At 37.6% G+C, this 17799-nt stretch overlaps 2 protein-coding genes across 2 annotated transcripts in view; both read left to right on the forward strand.

Annotated features, from left to right (window-relative positions):
* The first annotated feature begins 72 nt into the window (after positions 1 to 72).
* On the forward strand, positions 73 to 5335 carry LOC140951978 (2-oxoglutarate and iron-dependent oxygenase domain-containing protein 2-like). The gene is made up of 7 exons (XM_073401362.1): positions 73 to 192; positions 304 to 360; positions 901 to 1011; positions 1773 to 1875; positions 2610 to 2734; positions 3652 to 3909; positions 4598 to 5335. Exons 1-7 carry the CDS (start codon positions 73 to 75, stop codon positions 4853 to 4855), a joined length of 1032 nt encoding a protein of 343 aa, XP_073257463.1. The 3' UTR covers positions 4856 to 5335.
* A 2494-nt stretch (positions 5336 to 7829) lies between these two features.
* The window catches only part of LOC140952111 (uncharacterized), a 55913-nt gene continuing 45943 nt past the window's right edge, over positions 7830 to 17799 (forward strand). Inside the window, exons 1-4 of the mRNA XM_073401537.1 lie at positions 7830 to 8003; positions 9402 to 10634; positions 11405 to 11464; positions 17344 to 17594. Coding sequence (XP_073257638.1) covers positions 9461 to 10634; positions 11405 to 11464; positions 17344 to 17594 — 1485 coding nt within the window. The 5' untranslated portion in view covers positions 7830 to 8003; positions 9402 to 9460. The remainder of the gene's footprint in view (positions 8004 to 9401; positions 10635 to 11404; positions 11465 to 17343; positions 17595 to 17799) is intronic.

The following is a 17799-nucleotide window of genomic DNA, read 5'->3' on the forward strand; positions in this document are numbered from 1 at the left end:
CCATGCAGTTCAAACGTTTTTAAACTCATAGTGCCCAGTCTCCAGACTGGCGCCGAATTTTGTCTTGCAAATATGGCGGAAGGACAGGCTTTCGTTTGTCAGTGTTTTTTTACTCATAACATATTCTTAAAGAACTATGAAGCCCATGTTGTGTTCGAAAGCGAAGAACAGTTTCAGTGTGATTATCGCAGGGTATGTAAATATTGATACTTTTTGTCTTGTAACTGGTAAAGTAACGCTGTAACATATAAGTGTAAGGGTGTAATTCTTTGATTGTTATTTGAATACTTGTGTTTGACACAGGCACTTTGGGATGGAGGCTGTAAAACTGATGAACAGTGGAAAGAATTACTGACAGAGGTGATTCAAACATAACTTTTAGCAACAGTTTCCCTTTGACTAGCGTAGCAGCTCTTATAAACTTGTAAGTTCATTTATAGTCCACAATGAAGGACAAAAGTGTTGAGACACTTTTTTTCGCATAGTGGACATATCTATCCCCTCCCCCTCCATATTCCCACCCCCTCCTCACCCAAATCAATGTTGTGTTTTAAAACCCTCAAATCTTTGTTCAACTACAAGGGAGACCATGAGAGCAGTCACATGATCATCACTGAATGTTTCTTAGGAATGCTTTCACTCAGAGGGTCAGGGTCAAAAGGCAAACTTCACATGTTACAAACCTTATGCTAATGAGCAAAATCTTTTGTTCTTGCTCGTTATCATAATTTAGGCTCCTAACACGTGAAGATTGATTTTTAGCCATGGCCTTGACTTTCCAAGACAGTTTTTAACAAGGTTATCTCACAGTATAAGCTTGTATGGCAGGCATCTATGAGCTGAGTAAGGCAAACAGCGCATTTCGTGCAACACATAAAACAAGTGCTTCCTTTTGTTTAGGTGAAAAATGAAATAGAGAGGAGAAGAAATCTGGGCAGAGAGTCACAGAAGCGGAGAAAGCTAATTGCTAATAAATATATACCACTACATCCTCATGTATATACTTTGAAGGTAAATATTTTCTTTATGGTCTGGGCTCGAACTTCAATTCCAGCTTGCCTTTAGCCAGGCAGCTCTCGCATTTCGCTTTCCCAAGACCACTTCTTGCCCATCTTAGCTAAAGATTTTATTAGAGGATGACTTGACTACACCACTGGCCCATGAGTAAGTAAGCTTTAAAAGTTACTTGCTCAGCCCAAGAAAATCTGCTTGTCCCGGATGGGACTTTTTTCAAGCTCTGATAGTGTTGGTTAATTGGTTACTATAAGTACATTTGTAACATATGATAACTGCTCTACTAGAAAAAAAGTAAGAAAACTTGGTTGTTGATTGTGTAATTTCCAATCCAGATTTTACCTGTATCCTGTTAGTACTTGTAGTCTCTATCTCACATTTGACAGCTTTTTTCCTCACCGCACAGTATGCATATTTGCCTTTTGTTTAGCCACAGAAGGCTATGAGTTATGGATTTGATGTATTGATAATTATTTTCTTTCCATCATACATTGATATTATGTTTTGGGGGTGTCCCATATTTCCATGGGAGGATAGGGGTCCCGGGGGAGGGGGGATGGCGTAACATGGATCATATATAAGTAGGAACTTGTCACTGAGACTTCCAGGAACACAACTACATTGTTGAGTGCCTTCTTATAGAGAATATGTCATTTTTTATGAACCTTAAGCTAAATTGTCAACAAGTCAAAGGTTTTATTGGTTTCATAACCTTTTACAGTTTAAGAGCAATAAAATATTATTTTCTTTCATTTCAGGAGTCATTCCTCGCAGAAAGTTTTTTAGCCCTGGTTCATTATGCAAAGGATAACCTGGAGGCTACAGCTGCTGGGTTACTTTCCATAGTAAAGCAGTGTGATGGCAAGTATGGCATGAGTCTTTTTTCAATCTAGAAGACCAGTGATGTCGATGATAATAATAATTATAATAATAATGATAATAAGTCCTTATTCATCAGATTATAAAAATATATATCAGATGTTACATAGAAATGTTAAGAAACAAGTGCAAAGTACAGTTGTATCAATTCCAAGTAAAGAAAAAAATACAATTGTAAAATCAAATATTTTCACAAAAAGGTTATACTTAAAATTAATCTATTAAAAAAGCTATCTAATATGTTTATACAGGTAAATTAAAAAAAAATTCAAAAATTTAATATCTATACAGCTAGGTCCTACTTAACACTAATCTGTTAAAAAATATATTTTTGAAAAGTTCAGTATTATTTTACACTAGGTCTTACAATGGATCCATTTCTAAGTCACTCTGATATGTCCTTATACCTGGGGATAGATTATAATTTAATGGATCAGATGGATGGTCACAATATTTTAGTTTCAAAAAGAGACGGCATCCACTTTTTTTCCAATAACTCATGGATGTTATAACTAACAGATATATAGTGCCTGATCTTGTGATATCTTGTTTAAAACTTTGCACAGCAGTAAGGTCTGAAACGCGAGGCTCATAAACTGAAAATCTATACATTATTTTAGGCACAATTGCATGATTAAAAAGGAGGTCAGTTTCTTCTTGAGTGTGTCCTTCCTTTTCATTGAGAACTAAAGTCATGTTTTGCAAATTTTCTACAGCCAAGAATGTCTATGCCTTTCAAGTATTTACTCCAGAATTTTGTCAGGAGTTTATTGAGGAAATAAACCACTTTGAAAATACAGAACTACCAAAGGGAAGACCAAACACAATGAATAACTGTGGGGTATGTCGGTCCGTTTTTACCATATCTATCATTACTATGGTAGTTCTGAGGTTTAGCAAGAGTGAGCCTCGTAGAAGGCAATGTTTGTTTGATAGCAGAATAGCAGAATCCACTAGCTCTGGGTTATCGGACATGACTTTCCTTGCACGCTGTCTCCAGTTAAAGAATCTTTGGGTGTGTTCCTATGGGATGGTCCGATGAATCCACTCCAGACAAGGATTCATCAGTTCATTTGATCTACCATGATCCAAGTGATTTCGGATCACTGATCCTGATCTGTTTCATCTCAAAGGAGTGCACCCTTTATCCCCTAATCTGCGCTGTTCAAAGCTGAGTTAAGATAACCCTGGGTTAGTGCGAAATTTGAATTCAGATGTAAAAGCTAAAAAATTAAATTCAGTTTAATTCTTTTTGTCAACAAGTTGATCATTTGGATGCTCTTGAAAACAACAGGGAAAATTATCCGAGAAAATGCATTTGAACAAAATAAAAAGAAACCTAGTTTAAATTTAACCCTGGGTTTAACGCTAATTGGCCTTTGAACACAAGAAACTTCAAACTTCAGCATAGCAACTTTCTTGGCTGCCCCTACATTAACCTGATCATTATCATTACTTTCTTTATTGAAGATGTTGTGTATGTTGTAAGTGAGGATGGCGGATCAGGGAATTCTCAGAATGCTGTTATTTATTCATTAACTCTTTTACCACATATTAAAATTGCCATACAAAATTCAAATTGATGAAGTAAGGAAGCCCATGTAGGTCAATATGGCTTATAAAAGGGACTACTAATTATGAAATGAATACTGATATCACAACATAGAAATGATGAGCAATAATGGGATAAACATGCACAAAAGTGAAAGAGAGGGGAAAAAGCAAAAGAAGCTTAGATTCTATCATGTTCAATCTTAGATCTTACTCAATGAACTTGGCTTTGATGACGGATTCTTTTCACCTCTAAGAACCAATTACCTGATGCCTATTACCAGATTATTGTTTCCTGAATGTGGAGGGGATTCCTTGGATTCACACAAGGCATTCACTGTACATTACAAGATAGGAGAAGATCTCGACCTTAGTTATCATTATGATAATGCTGAAGTAACTTTAAACGTGTCACTTGGAAAGGATTTTATTGGTGGGGAACTTTTTTTCGGGGATATGAGGCAGGTAAATGTATTTTAAAAATAATGTTAATTTAATGCATCTTGATTTACGTCGATGTTAACTTAAATCACACTATTTTACATCATTGTTTTAAAGCTCCTTTATTTCAATAACAAAACCTCACCTGCTCATAGTTCCTCTATCAACGCCTCAGATTCACTATCTGACAGTTCTTCTTCGAGAATTGAGTTCAAAATGTCTTTCGACTGGTCTTCCTATTGATCAGTTTCCCTGCGGATGACTGGAAATGCTGTTTTTTCCTTTAGATCTGTATGTTAAGAAGTTTGTATTGCAGCGTAAAATAAAGTTAGGCGCACATTGTTTTGAAAATTTCTAAATAATTTGATGTATGTAAACCTCCCTTTTGGAAAATTCGCGTTAACTTTTTTTAACGTAAATTTTCTTCGAATTGTCAACGTGCATCGTTACTTTAATAATTAATAATAATTTATTACATTTAATATAGCGCTTTAATTATTAAAATATTCTAAAGCACTTTACAATATGTACAAGAAAATAAATATATATATACAATAAATGGACAGAAATAATAATAGTATAATAAGGTAATATTTGTTCCTAATGTTCACACTGTTTCCAGTTTGCTGAGGTTTAACATTCAGAGCTTCTTCAGTACCTCACTAACTGAAATACTTTTACATGTAATTTTTGACCTTTTTCATGAATTTAGGTTCCCTTGAAAGAAACAGAATGCACCCAGTGTGAACACAAACCAACCTATGGCCTTCTTCATCGGGGACAGCACATGCATGGCGCCTTACCAATTCAGAGTGGAGAAAGAATCAATTTAATCATATGGATGCGCTCTTCTGCAGTGCGCAATAAGCTGTGTCCAATGTGCAACAGGGTACCCAGGCTGGTACCATCTTTTGGAGGATCTGATGATGGGTTTACTGTTAACCTTGTGTCAGTCTGTGCTGCTCTGTAACGTCATCAAGTGCCATTTTCCTTACCTGAGAGCCCCTACGACGCATTAAGACGTTGCAAAAAATTGTTCAAAATACTGTAATAATTACAGTATTTTGAACAATTACCGTGGACCCGAGAGAGTTTACTCATGAATTGAGGTTAATTTAGAGAGAGAAACACGCGCTTTTTGTCCTCTCTCCATTTAAGCCTGCTTCTTGTCAACTCGCTCTGTTCTTCTAAACTCCCCTTAACGTTCTTGATAGGCAGTGAAGCATACCTACATACCTACCTACATACATACATACACTTTATTTCAACTCAAATTATCAGAATAGCTCTATTGAGTTCATATCTTAGAGAACAATAAATAAATAAATGAATCATAACTGATATTTAAAATTCTAAAATCTAATGAGTTATTACGATACATAATTAAGACTAAAATACTAAAAGTTCATTTTTTTTTTTCTGGCTCTCATAAAATCATTTATTGATTCTATTGTTCTCGTACTGTCTGAGAACAAGTTCAAAATTTTCGCAGCTTGGTAACGAATAGGCTTACGTCGGCCATAGCTTGTGATTCTTGGTATAGGTAAAGTCAGCATGTAACTAGAATGTGTTGATCTTTTGCAGGGCACGCGAAATACACAACTCCATATTTTTGCTTGCAAAAGATTGATATGATTAACTACAGTGGTACATAAGAATCAGTCCGGATTGTAATGCGATTCTGCAAGTTGGTGACTCTCCTTAAAAGCTACCGTACTTCTTTGAATAAGTGCCCAGGTTCTTATTTAAAATTACGGCTAAAACGGGTTCGCTAATTGGAAGGAGGGCACTTAATCGAGGGGAGTGTACCGTAGTCCCATTATAAAACACTTATACATTGGTATGCATCCATGTTTATAGATCTTCGATTATGTCATCATCCGTCGAGATCATCCTCTTCAATGATATACAGATCTTCACATTCCCCTTCCATCCCTACTATCAGGAGCTGCTACTATTTAAGAAAGCAAGGGAATGGGGAGGGGGGCCTTATTAGAGGGGGAGGGGGGCGCTTGTTTGATATTATGGTCTAAGGGGAGGGAGCTTATTGGAGCATGCGCTCTTAAAATTTTAACCCCGTCACCCCTAATAGACCTGACGGTGGCCGAAGAAAATTCACGTGGAAATTCAAATGTCGTTCTGAATCAGATTTAAGAGTTAGAGTGATAATTAATCTCGCCACTAGAGCGATTATTGCCTGTATGAATAACGTTCTACATTTATTTCAGATCATTTCTGTGCCCCTATTGTCGCACTCACCTCTCTCATCCGCAGTAGTTCCCGCTTGGTATCCATAATAAAAAAATGGCAACAGCGCGGAGACGTCGGTCGCGCGCTCTCTTTTTTCCCTCCCCAGTCACCCCACGATACAAAGAGGCCTCTGCGGAGGAAAGAGCACACTGACAGCATTGGTTTACGGAAATCCATCAATGCCACATTCTAGAATACACCTTGCCAGTGTCTAAAGTTTTAGCTATTTTTTTTTAAAAGCTTTGCATAGGTAATGGCATGTTTTGTAGTGACTGATATTTGGCATAAATACCACGAGTGATATTTCGAAATCAGTCAGTATAAAACACGGATTGCGGACTGGGTACAAAATACGGACTGAGGACTACGTTGGTAAAAACGGTGCTAATTGTTCTAGGTAAGGAAAAATAAGATCAAAAGATCGCTAAATAGCAAGACGCGTGGGTTTAAGTTAAAAATACTCCTAGAAATTCTTGCTGGAGTCGAGCTGCCCGGTTCTCTGAAACGTGAGCCTGACGTCAAAATCGCTATTTTCTACACCCATTTTTAACAATCATGAAAGGGGTTAGGACCCGGGGAGGGGGGTACTCACTTATATAAGCCATATAGGTATGTGCCGCACCGAAGTGTAGTGGTTTTGGGTCTTTTTGTCTGAAAACACTGGAATCGGGTATGGGTTTCGAGGAAACTACGGGAGCGTACATTAGTATGAACGTATTTATCGTTTCAATTCCGAATGAATAAGAACGAAATAAAAATATATGCGAATTCGAACTGCATTTGAAGAATTTTTTTTGTTTGCGCTTTAATCTGGTAATGATCATAATTTCTGCCTAATCAGGCCTGTTCATGTTCCAGGCTACGAGATAGTTGGGTCCGCCTAATTGAGAAAGCGCGAACACGGAAATAAAACGGTAGGAAACTGGGGAGTCTCCCACACTATCTGAGAGCCTGGAACAGGCTAAATAAGGCCATCCGGCTAAAATGGGTCTGGATTTTAGAGATCTGGTCAGCAAACGGGTATGGAAAATGACATTTTTTGGTATGAAATAGGGTCAGGAATTGGAGAACTGGGCGGACACCCCCACCAAAGATTACCAGGAGTACCCCCCTTCAGGGGTCAGGAGCAGGGCGTAAATCATGTTGGATGATTCATTTCGGTTATTATTCACGAGGATGAAGTATACCCATGAACTCGTTGATACACACGGAGGAGCTTTGCTCCCGGAGCGTGCCCCTGAAGCATGTTCCAGGAGCAAAATCCCTCGTGTGTATTGGCCTCTATACCGACCGATTTCGAAATTGTTATATGTAACTTCACGAGACCATTTAGAAATATCACGCAGGGTATTTACGCCGAATATCACGTACAAATCATTCTATTATTTGTTTATACTACTACCGTGGCAGTGGCAGGTGGTCGCACATGGAGGTGAGACTGTAGAAAGAAAAAGAATGCGAATTCGTGAAAGTGCTATTCCAACCTAGCAGCAGCACTTTTTACTGTTTTCTCGAAAAAATAAATATATAAACTAAAATAAATAGGATTCGTGTTTTGCCGTCTTTTAGCCTTATTATAGTCTCGCTTCGTTTGCCCGCAATGAATGTTGGGGTACCGACGTGCGTGACCAAACAGAGATCGCGTGATACCGCCCGCAGTTGAGTATGGGTAATAATTTTCCAAATATGTCGGTCACTGAGCTGTGAAGAACGTCTTCCGCTTTTAGTTTCGGTCTTCTGAGGTGTGTCGAGTACAGAAGTAGTATTGTTCCTTATTAATAGTTCTACACGAAGAAATTTACGTCTTTTATGCTTTGGTGTTGCCTTTGTAATCTCAAGTTCACGATATGAACGAACGAAAGCTCTTGGTAAGTTTGTAATCCTGACAAATGAAGTACATAAACGAAGGAATGAAAATCAAAGTCCTTGACAAATATGCAGAAATGAAGCTATTGGGTGTCACTTTTGATGAGCATCTGAAGTTTACTAGCCACTTGGATGAGCTGTCTAAAAGAGTATCTAGGAAAACCGGGGTACTGATGAGACTGCAAAATTTAATACCAACATTAGCAAAGCTTAGAATTTACAAATCGTTTATTTTGCCACAATTAACTTATTGTCAGACGGTATGGCACACAATAGTGTTTTTATTCCTGAAGAAAGTTATTTATTACTCCACAAAAGTGGGGGGAAATTGCATCTAAATTGCCGCTAGTCTCTATGTAGTTATCCTTTAGTCAGAGGCTGGATTCATTTGCAGCACACGCGCATACATGGAACTCTCGCAGTGGCCTGTGATAAACGTCATCCAAAAGGAATGTTTAATGCAAGTGACCAAGGCCAGTGACTCGTAATATACATCTATTAGCATAATTTATGTTCTAAAGTGCCAGATTGTGGGCACAAAACTGTGGAAGAAGTGTGAAAGTGTGGAAGTTTGGCATTATGGAAGTGTGGTAATATGGAAGTTAGGAATTTTGGTGCCAGGGCCGAATGGTGGCCGAATGACTCTGAAGTTTAGTGTTTAGGGTTAGGAACTGAGTGAATCAATTTTCAGGTCAGTTGGCCAGTATAATGACCTTAAAAGATCCTGATTCACTCAGTTTCCTAACCCTAATCACTAAATTTCAGAGTCTTTCGCCATTCAGCAGGGGCACCTAATGACAGTTTCCTCCTAAATAAATTGAAAACACTTTTTCGGCTATCCAGAGTACTTTAAGATCTCTAGAAATGCATTTTAAGTGACGCTACAAAATTTGTATCTGTACGGTCATCCTAAGGCAACTTGAGCATTTTTGAAAATTTACAAGGGCTTCAGTATTATTTTCCGGAAAATTTTAGATGCAATGTAAAGTTTTACGAAAGTAAGAATTTTTCTGATTCCTCTCTCCATCACATAATTTTTTGAAAACAAAAATTTTAGTTTTCCTTTTTCTACGAACAATAGCTTAACCTGGAGAGTGAAATGTGAAAAATTATACTTCAGAAAATCTTAGGGAATTTATCAAATAAGCTTTGAAAATTGTATATAAATGGAACGGTCATGTAGAAATTTTTAGCCTTCCTCAAGCTGTAGAAAAGTCTAGGCAATTTTTGCTTCCCCCAATAGAAATTTTACAGAAAACATTTGTTGGGTGCCCCTGATTCGGCATTCATTTGGTGTTCTGAAAAGAACCCTAGCTGGAATTTTGGAAGTTGACTAGTGTGGAAGTTTTGGAAATGTTATCATAATATATTGTTCTCTGTTTTTGACTATCATTTTGTAGAAATTTGGCAACTTTGATATTTGGTAATGGCATCTTCGGTACAAAGAGTTTAAACAGGCATGTGTGATGACCAAGTGTGTGGCTTTCACAAAGTGAAAGTTACTATTTTGGCTTCTGAATGGGGATCAAGCAAAGGAGGGCTTTCTACCATAAACAGAGAATTAGCTCTTCAGTTAGCCAAATGCCCTGAAGTGGAAATCACTTTCTTTTTACCACAATGCAGTCAAGAGGACAGGAAGGTTGCCTTACAAAACAATGTGAAGATCGTGGAGGCAGAACCACTACTTGGCTTTGAACAACTGGAGTGGCTTTGCTTCCCTCCGGATCATCTGCAAATTGATATTATTGTGGGTCATGGAGTTAAACTTGGTAAACAAGCACAAATCATAAAAAAATCCAAAAAGTGCAAATGGATTCAAGTGGTGCACACAGACCCTGAAGAACTTGGGATGTTTAAAAACTATTCCAACCCAATTTCAAAGGGCGAAGAAAAGCACAAGACTGAAGTAGAACTGTGTAAAATGGCGGATCATGTTGTAGGAGTTGGGCCTAAGTTGAGTGAGGCCTTCCGCTCATATCTACGTAGCTGTAGGAAAGAAGACACTGTTCTTGACTTCACTCCTGGAGTGTTTGAAGAGTTCACAGCTGTAAAGCAGGTTCCTAGTGAAAGGCGACAACGCAGTGTCTTGATATTTGGTCGTGGAGATGTAGAAGATTTTGAATTAAAAGGGTTTGACATAGCCGGGAAAGCGATTGCTGCATTAGAAGATACTCGTCTTGTGTTTGTTGGAGCCCCAGATGGAAAACACGAAGAAATAGCAAAACGGTTGACTGAATGTGGTGTTCCTGAAAGGTACTTGAGAGTAAGAGGATTTGTTAAAAAGCGAGAGAGTTTGAAGGACTTGCTCCAAGAAGTGGATCTTGTAATCATGCCTTCAAGAACAGAAGGCTTTGGATTGACAGGACTTGAGGCCCTATCAGCTGGTCTACCTGTGCTTGTCAGTGGTAACTCTGGTTTTGGAGAAGCTTTGTGTAATGTACCTTTTGGTTCAACATATGTTGTTAACTCAAATGAACCCGCCGATTGGACCTCAGCTGTCAGGAAAATCTGGGCCAAGGACAGGAAAAGTCGACTTGAAGAAGCAGAAAACTTGCGTGATTTTTATGACAAAAAATACAACTGGGCAAGACAGATTAAAGATCTTATCAAGAAGATGAGCAGCTGGGTTCACGGTGAGAACTTCAATTTGATTGACATGCTCATTTTGTCATGTATAAATTGTGCACATTAAGCTGTACAATATCAAGTACTGAAAATTCTTCTTCTTCTTCTTCTTCTTCTTCTTCTTATTATTATTTTCATTATTAATTTTTCTTTTTCTTTAACAATACTTTTCACATTAGGGAGCTTAAGCAGAGGTGTTTTTGAGCTACAGATGGTAACCAGAAGTAGACTTTTTGCAAATTTATCTTTGGTAGTGGTTTCACCCTAATTTTCAGGCAATGGTCTCTATAAAAAATGAATATATTGAAAATACACCTAACAATACAAATTTGGTATTGTCAATTAAGGTATATTAAATGAGGAGGATGGTTGGTTGCCATCTGTTTTTCACGAACACCTTTTCTTCAGCTCCCTATTACAAAGGAAATAACAGGACGTGAAATCTTAAAAAAAGAAGTGAATTAATTATTACCATCAAACAAAAAAAACATGCAGAACCATTAAGAATTGTCAGCTTAGATATTTTGTCCTATTTTGTATGTAGAACTAAAATCAACATGCAATAAAAAACTTTATTTCCCAGATAAGAAATAGTGTGATTACATATCACTGACTGGCAAGCAATTTTCTATTCTTAAAAGAAGCTTATATATTAGTTGGGTCCCAGCTTATCTGTTGTATGCTTTATCCCCAGCTCATGGATTGGTGTGATTATTTCATACATTTGCTAATTAACCAAACAGCCAATTAATTGTTATCTACTCCTTTATTTAAACAGAAGCCAAACACAGAAAAGTTTCTGAGCAGATGGAGGGCATATTTACTGAAGACATTGAAGGTAGTGTTATTTGTAATGCGTATCTTGCATTGGCTGAATGATGTTTCTGGTAACAAGGGTTCTATGGGGGAATAGGGCCTCTCACGTTAAGCCTGATCAAGTGAAGAATATTTTGATTTTGAAGTTTGGTTGCCATGGTCATTTTACTTTATTTTACTAGGCTGAAAAAAAAACTTGAATTCAAGCTTGTCCTTTGGGCAAGCAACTCCGGCGTTGCTAAAACAAGGGTAAGGGTAACATTAAGGGTGAGGGTGAGGGTAAGGGTGAGGATCTTCGGTGATTTCCCTACATTTTTCAGTGACTTCCCTACATTTTTTGGTGATTTCCCTACATGTTTTGGTGATTTCCCTACTCTTTGGTGATTTCCCTACTTTGGGTCAATTCAGTTTCGGTGATTTCCCTACCTTTGTTGTTTAATGTCTTGGAGGTTTTTTCTTTTGCCAGGAAAATTATTCTAATGGGTGTCAGATTGTTGCTTTCCACCCTACAATTACAGGGAGGGCAGTGAGCAGATCTAAAAAAAAATTTTTAAGCATTTAAAATTTTTTTAAAATTAGCTTTTGACTTGGATTTATACCTTACTTTAAATGGCTGTATCTTGTATTTCTTTTAACTGTTAGTCTCTAATTTTTTTTTCAAGCACGCATTTATGTATTGTCTATGATTTGATTTTATTAGTTTTTTATTTGGGTAAAAAAAAAATGAAGAGTAGAATTTTTGAACAGATGCATATTTTTTTGTTCGAAAGGCGTCAAAAAAGAACCAAAAAGTCAAAGCTGGCGGGTGCCAAAATTAATTGGACATCTCCAAATATGGTCAAGATAACCTTCTCACCTCTCTAGAACATCACCAAACATCATTTCCAGGTCCAATTTGACAATAGACAAACTTTAAAGAAATTTGAAATTTTGACCAAAAGTCATAGGCTAACCCCTTTGGAAAAAATCCAAGATGGCGGCTGACAATCTTGACATCTCGAAATAAGGTCAAGATGACCTTCTCACCTCTCTAGAACATCACCAAACATCATTTCCAGGTTTAATTTGACAACAGACAAACTTTAAAGAATTTTGAAATTTTGACCAAAAATCATAGGCTAACCCCTTTGGAAAAAATCCAAGATGGCTGGTTAGGGTTAGATTTATGCTCTACCTTAAATGCCCGTATCTTGTATTTCTTTTAACTGTAGTCTCTAATTCTTTGTTCAGGCACGCATTTACGCATTGTCTATGATTTGATTCTATTAGTTTCTGGGGGGGGGGAGGGGTGAAAAAAGCTTTAAAGCTGGAAACTATTCACTTACACAGATGATAACTTTTAACAACAGCCTTTTAATAAACATTGGTCCTACACTTGCCGCTGAGATACATGCCGACACAGTTCACGTTGATACATCAGGATTTTTCGTAAAGTGTCATGATCTATTTTTTCCCTTTAAATCTGAAAATGGTTTTAACTTTCTCATAGCATCTGCGTTCGCCAAGACGTTCTAAGATGCTTTTCAGGTTGGCTCGCGAACGGAAGGCATTAAGGATAAAGGCCTTTTTCGGAAATTTGTTCCAATCTGAGAACTCTTTCTTGATGACCTCCATGTCTTTGGGACTCCACACAAACCTTCCTTTTGTAGTTGATGTTCCACTCGACTTTTCCAGCCACTCCACTGTTTTTTCTTGGCTGTCTTGTTCTTGCACTGCTTTGATACCTTCCTCGGCGTATTTTCTTTGGAGATATTTTACACTCTTGTAGACCTTGGCCACCATTTCAGGGTCTTTGACAAGACTCATGAGGTTAAGACTTTCGCTCATGAAGTTGCGAGTCTCATGGAGGCTCAATGGCCCATTTGTGTGAATTTTATGTGCAAATTAATATCGTCTTGCTGCTGCTTGGTGAATCCACCTATTGATGTTTCTGGGTCGTCTGACTCTCCTGTCTTCTCATCTTCTGTATTGGCAGACTTGGATGTGGTGACTAGGGTCGTAGTTGTTTCAGTCAACCCAATGTTCTTCGTTAGCACTTGGTGGCCCTCAACGGCTGCATCAGCCAGACAATTTAGCATGTAGTGTTGTTCAGCTGTTCTTGAGGTATGGCACATACAGGGTGTGTGCACTTCTCTTGGATGCATCGTCCTGGCTATACAGCTGCGATGCATGCATTTTTCTGAGCTTTGTGCTTGTCACCTGCTGCTATTTGCCTAGTGCTTTTTGCCAGAATGCTGTGACGCGCTTTCCAATGGTTCCTGCTGGAAATGCACTCCCGGATTTTGTTGTGAAAGCTGCGGTTTCAGTTTACTTGGCCAGGATGTGTCTTACGTTTTGCAGGTAAGCCTGTAGGTTGGATTTGAGGTTTGCTGACATGTAGTCATGTAGAGTCATGTAGATGTTCTTGAAGTGTCCCTTGAAGACTGCAATTTGTGTCTTGTGTATCTTGCACAATATTTTTTTTATTTTAACCAATAAACTTGTAATTTTAGTATGACGTGTGTCTATCTATGCTTAACATTATATCAGAATGTCAACGTTTTGCCTTGAATTTTCAGGCAATGGCAACGTTCCTAAGATCAGTACCCATTTTTCGGTGATTTCCCTACCTTTTTGACAATGAAAGGGGAATAAATCAGAAACAATGCAAGGGCAAGAATTCATTCTTGATATTTCACCAATTAGCAACGTCCGGTATCCTACGTTTGTCTCTTTAGCCCCTAAATATATGTTAAAACTGAAAATTTTAGAATTGAAAATCTTTGTGATTCCCCTACCTTGGCTTCCTACCAAACCTTCCTTGGAAATTTACGGCATGTAAGATGCACGAATACCTTACCTTGTTTAAAATGCCATATCTGGAACGAAAAACAAGCTAAAAGCCTCAAATTTGAGATTTGTTTAGTGTAGTAAATGATAAATAACATATCCAACGCTCATTAAACCATAAGGCCTTGTTAAGTATATATTTTACCTAAAGATCAAGGTTCACCAATTTTGATGACGGTATGCATAGATCGTAAGTCAAAACTTTTAGCAGCAATATCTCAAAAATCAATTGAGCAACCACTTTGCCGTTTGAACAAAATGTGTGGACACTTTTAAGCAATGTTTTGTGCAATTATCAGAAGTTTTAAACAAAAACTGAAAAAATGGCCAGGTTTCAAGTATTTGGCCAGGGTATCAGTGATTTCCCTACATTTTGGTTACTTAAGACCAATTAATTGAAAAACAATGCACGGGTAGGATATGAAACGTGAAATTTAAGTTATCTGGCATGCATGACATGTTATGTCAAAATCCCAGCTCAAAAACACTGCAAAAATAGTCAGAAAATTGTGTGTGTTTGTGGCGGTGATTTTCCTACGCAGCTGAGCAAAGTCACTTTTAAACTTTTTAGAGAATAAAACCTCACAGCCTTCACCAAAATTAGAAAAACTTGGCCGAGTCGTGGTCCAACTATCAAGTGATTTTTCAGAATTTTTTCAGCTTCCACCCTTTGAAATTAGAATTTCTACAAATTTTTAAAGTTGTTAGGTCACTAAAAATAAACTGAAAGCTCTTTTTTGAGCTTCGTGTCCTGTACTCGACATGCACCTCCACTAGAAAAATTTGAAAACTCAAAAATCTGTGGGTTTTTTTGCAAAGGTGAGCCAAGGGCTTCAGAACAATGAGAGGGTACAACATCCAGAATCCAGAAAGAAATCCAAAAAAGCATTTTTTTTTCTCCCATTAGAGTATTTTCGGTGATTCCCCTACCTTTTTTTTTCAACGCGAAAAAAATCAATATTTTGCAGAAAACTTAGCTAAACCACACACACAGCATGAAAATACATCCAATAATCTAGCAGTCTGCAAAGTTCCAAGTCAGCAAAATAATAAAAAATATTTTTCTCACAAAGTCAAATTTCTGAGGGTACCAGGTAGGGAAATCATTACCTGAGAACCTCATTAGGGGTGAGGGTTAGGGTGAGGGATTATAAGAAAAAAAAAAGGAAAATATGACTAATCGAATGGCAAAATTTTTATTGCGAGAAGTTTGAGTTGTGGGAATTGCACAATATCTAAAAGCCGGGACATTTTTACATACTGATCATTTCTTTTTTTCTTACAACCTATATGGATAATTGACACCAACTGAGCAGTGCTGAAAATGAAAGGAAGCAAATGTTTGATGTTAATGGCAAATTCTTTGCGGTCTTACCCTTGCTGATCGCCTTGCTTTCCCCATCTTGAACGAATTTGATGTCAAATGCAATTGCTTTTCTGCAGCACATTCTTTGTCTTAGCACTCATGGAACAATCTTGTGTATCGCACGCAAGCTTTATGAAAATGGGGATAAGTAAGGGAATAGCGGGATATACGTAGAGAAGTTTTAGGAAGAAAGAAGCTGCATTTAAATATTATTCCTAATGCTTTGCAACTTTATTTGGAACATGCAATATTTTCGACCTCCAATTTAGATTTCAATCCAAAATTATATCAAAAAAAATTTGTCTCCTTTATGCTCAAATAATCATGGTGGTGAAGTTTGGTGGTTCATTATAGATAAAAATATGTTATAGTAGTCATGCAGGACATTCCTTGGTAAACGCAGATTTCGCGGGAGCTTGAATTAATATTAAAGTATGCTGCAGAATTAAATACAGCAAGTTTCGCTTGGTTCCGTGTTAGCATGAATGAAGGGTGGCTATAACCAGACAAAGAGGGCAAATACGAGAGGCTTACTGAGGTCAAACTGGGGGAGAAGGATCAGTAGACAAATTTCCGGTCATTGATTTCCGTCTTCCTCAATTCTTGGACCATTTTTTTTTCTACAGGATTCGTCCAAAAAAGAATGAAATCTCTGTGAGAAAATTTCTTTCTTATGCTTAACAAAACCAGTAAGAGTAACAGATGAATGATCAAGCTGCATGATCATTGGTACAGTTATGTCTCCATACACTAGCTTTCACCTTACCCTTAAACTCACCCCCACCCTCACCCTTACCCTCGTTTTAGCAACGCCACAAGCAACTGTCACCTTTGCTTACCTGGGGCCATGGCCACTTGCATGTCTTAAGACCCATTCACATCAAGGCTTAAACATGTTTCATGTTTAATTAAACACAGTTTAAGTTTTTTTTCTTTGTACACTGTATAGTAGAAGCTGTTTACTCTACTTTATTGATTGCTGTAACTATGTAACCTGTTGAATTTCATTTGAATTTTCTGTACGTAAAAGCCTGTGTTCTAGTTTCCTGTCACTGTTTTCCATTTTAAACCATGTTTAATTGGTGTTAATGGGGCTTTAGTTAATGATTTGGGTAGAAGATGTCTTTCTTGGACCTTTGCCCATATAGGCAAAAAAGTGAGCTTTAAAAGTTGCTTGTCCAGCAGAAAAATCTACTTGTCATGGACTAATGAACAGGACCTTTTCTTAGCCCGGCTGTATAATCATAGATGTCAATCAGCGACAAAATTGTAGCAACATTGTACTCAAAAAGGGGAACTTCACAGCAAAACAATCCACACCCCTTCCCCTCCATTCAAAGTTGGGGTGTTTAGCGTTTTCTACAGATAGCTCAAAGGGTGTTACAACAAGCTTTATTTCCCTTTTTGAAGTCTGTAAGATGTTAGAAAGGCCCTTTAGGGCAAATTATCTCAACTTATTTTGTAGGCATGCGTTAATAATTACTAGGATTCATACGGTTTAATGCTGCCAATATTTTGTACTGAGAATTGTGTGTCTGTATTTTTATGCTTTCACTGGCAAAGTGATTGAGAGACTGCTACCGGAACTGAGAAGTGAATGACTTTGAGAGAGTCTATATGTCCCATGAAAATAATCAATAAAATTTGCCTCAGTGCACACCTATCAAACTACTGAAAATGTAAGAACAACTTTCTTTTTTTTCCAGCTGAGAACATCCTTCCATCCTTACAAAATTTGCGATGTGATGCAGACCAGGTTCGCAACAAAACCAACCTACCATCTAATCTGAGAACGGTTGCAGCGAAGAAAGGATTCTTAGTTTCTGATAACCAAGCATCTGGGAACTGTTTGTTCTATGCACTGTCAGAGCAACTGAAAAGTGTTAAAGGAATCCAAATCTCACACAAAGAACTAAGAAACACTTTGGTCCAGTTTCTCAGAGAGAATGCTAATCAGGTAAGGCGGCTTAACTTCATCATGCTAGGGAAAAAAATGGCAGAGGCCTTTAGTGTCTCCTATAAAATCCAAGACTATAAAGCCAATTTGATAATATCCTGAGCCATACCATGTTATGATTTGGGAACTTTGTTGTTTTGTACCTGTAAGGGGGAAGGGGTGTACTGCAAAAAAGAGACAAGAGACAATGTCAGATATTAGATTC

This window comes from Porites lutea, chromosome 11 (genome assembly GCF_958299795.1).
Source record: "Porites lutea chromosome 11, jaPorLute2.1, whole genome shotgun sequence".
NCBI classification, from domain to species: Eukaryota; Metazoa; Cnidaria; class Anthozoa; order Scleractinia; family Poritidae; genus Porites; species Porites lutea.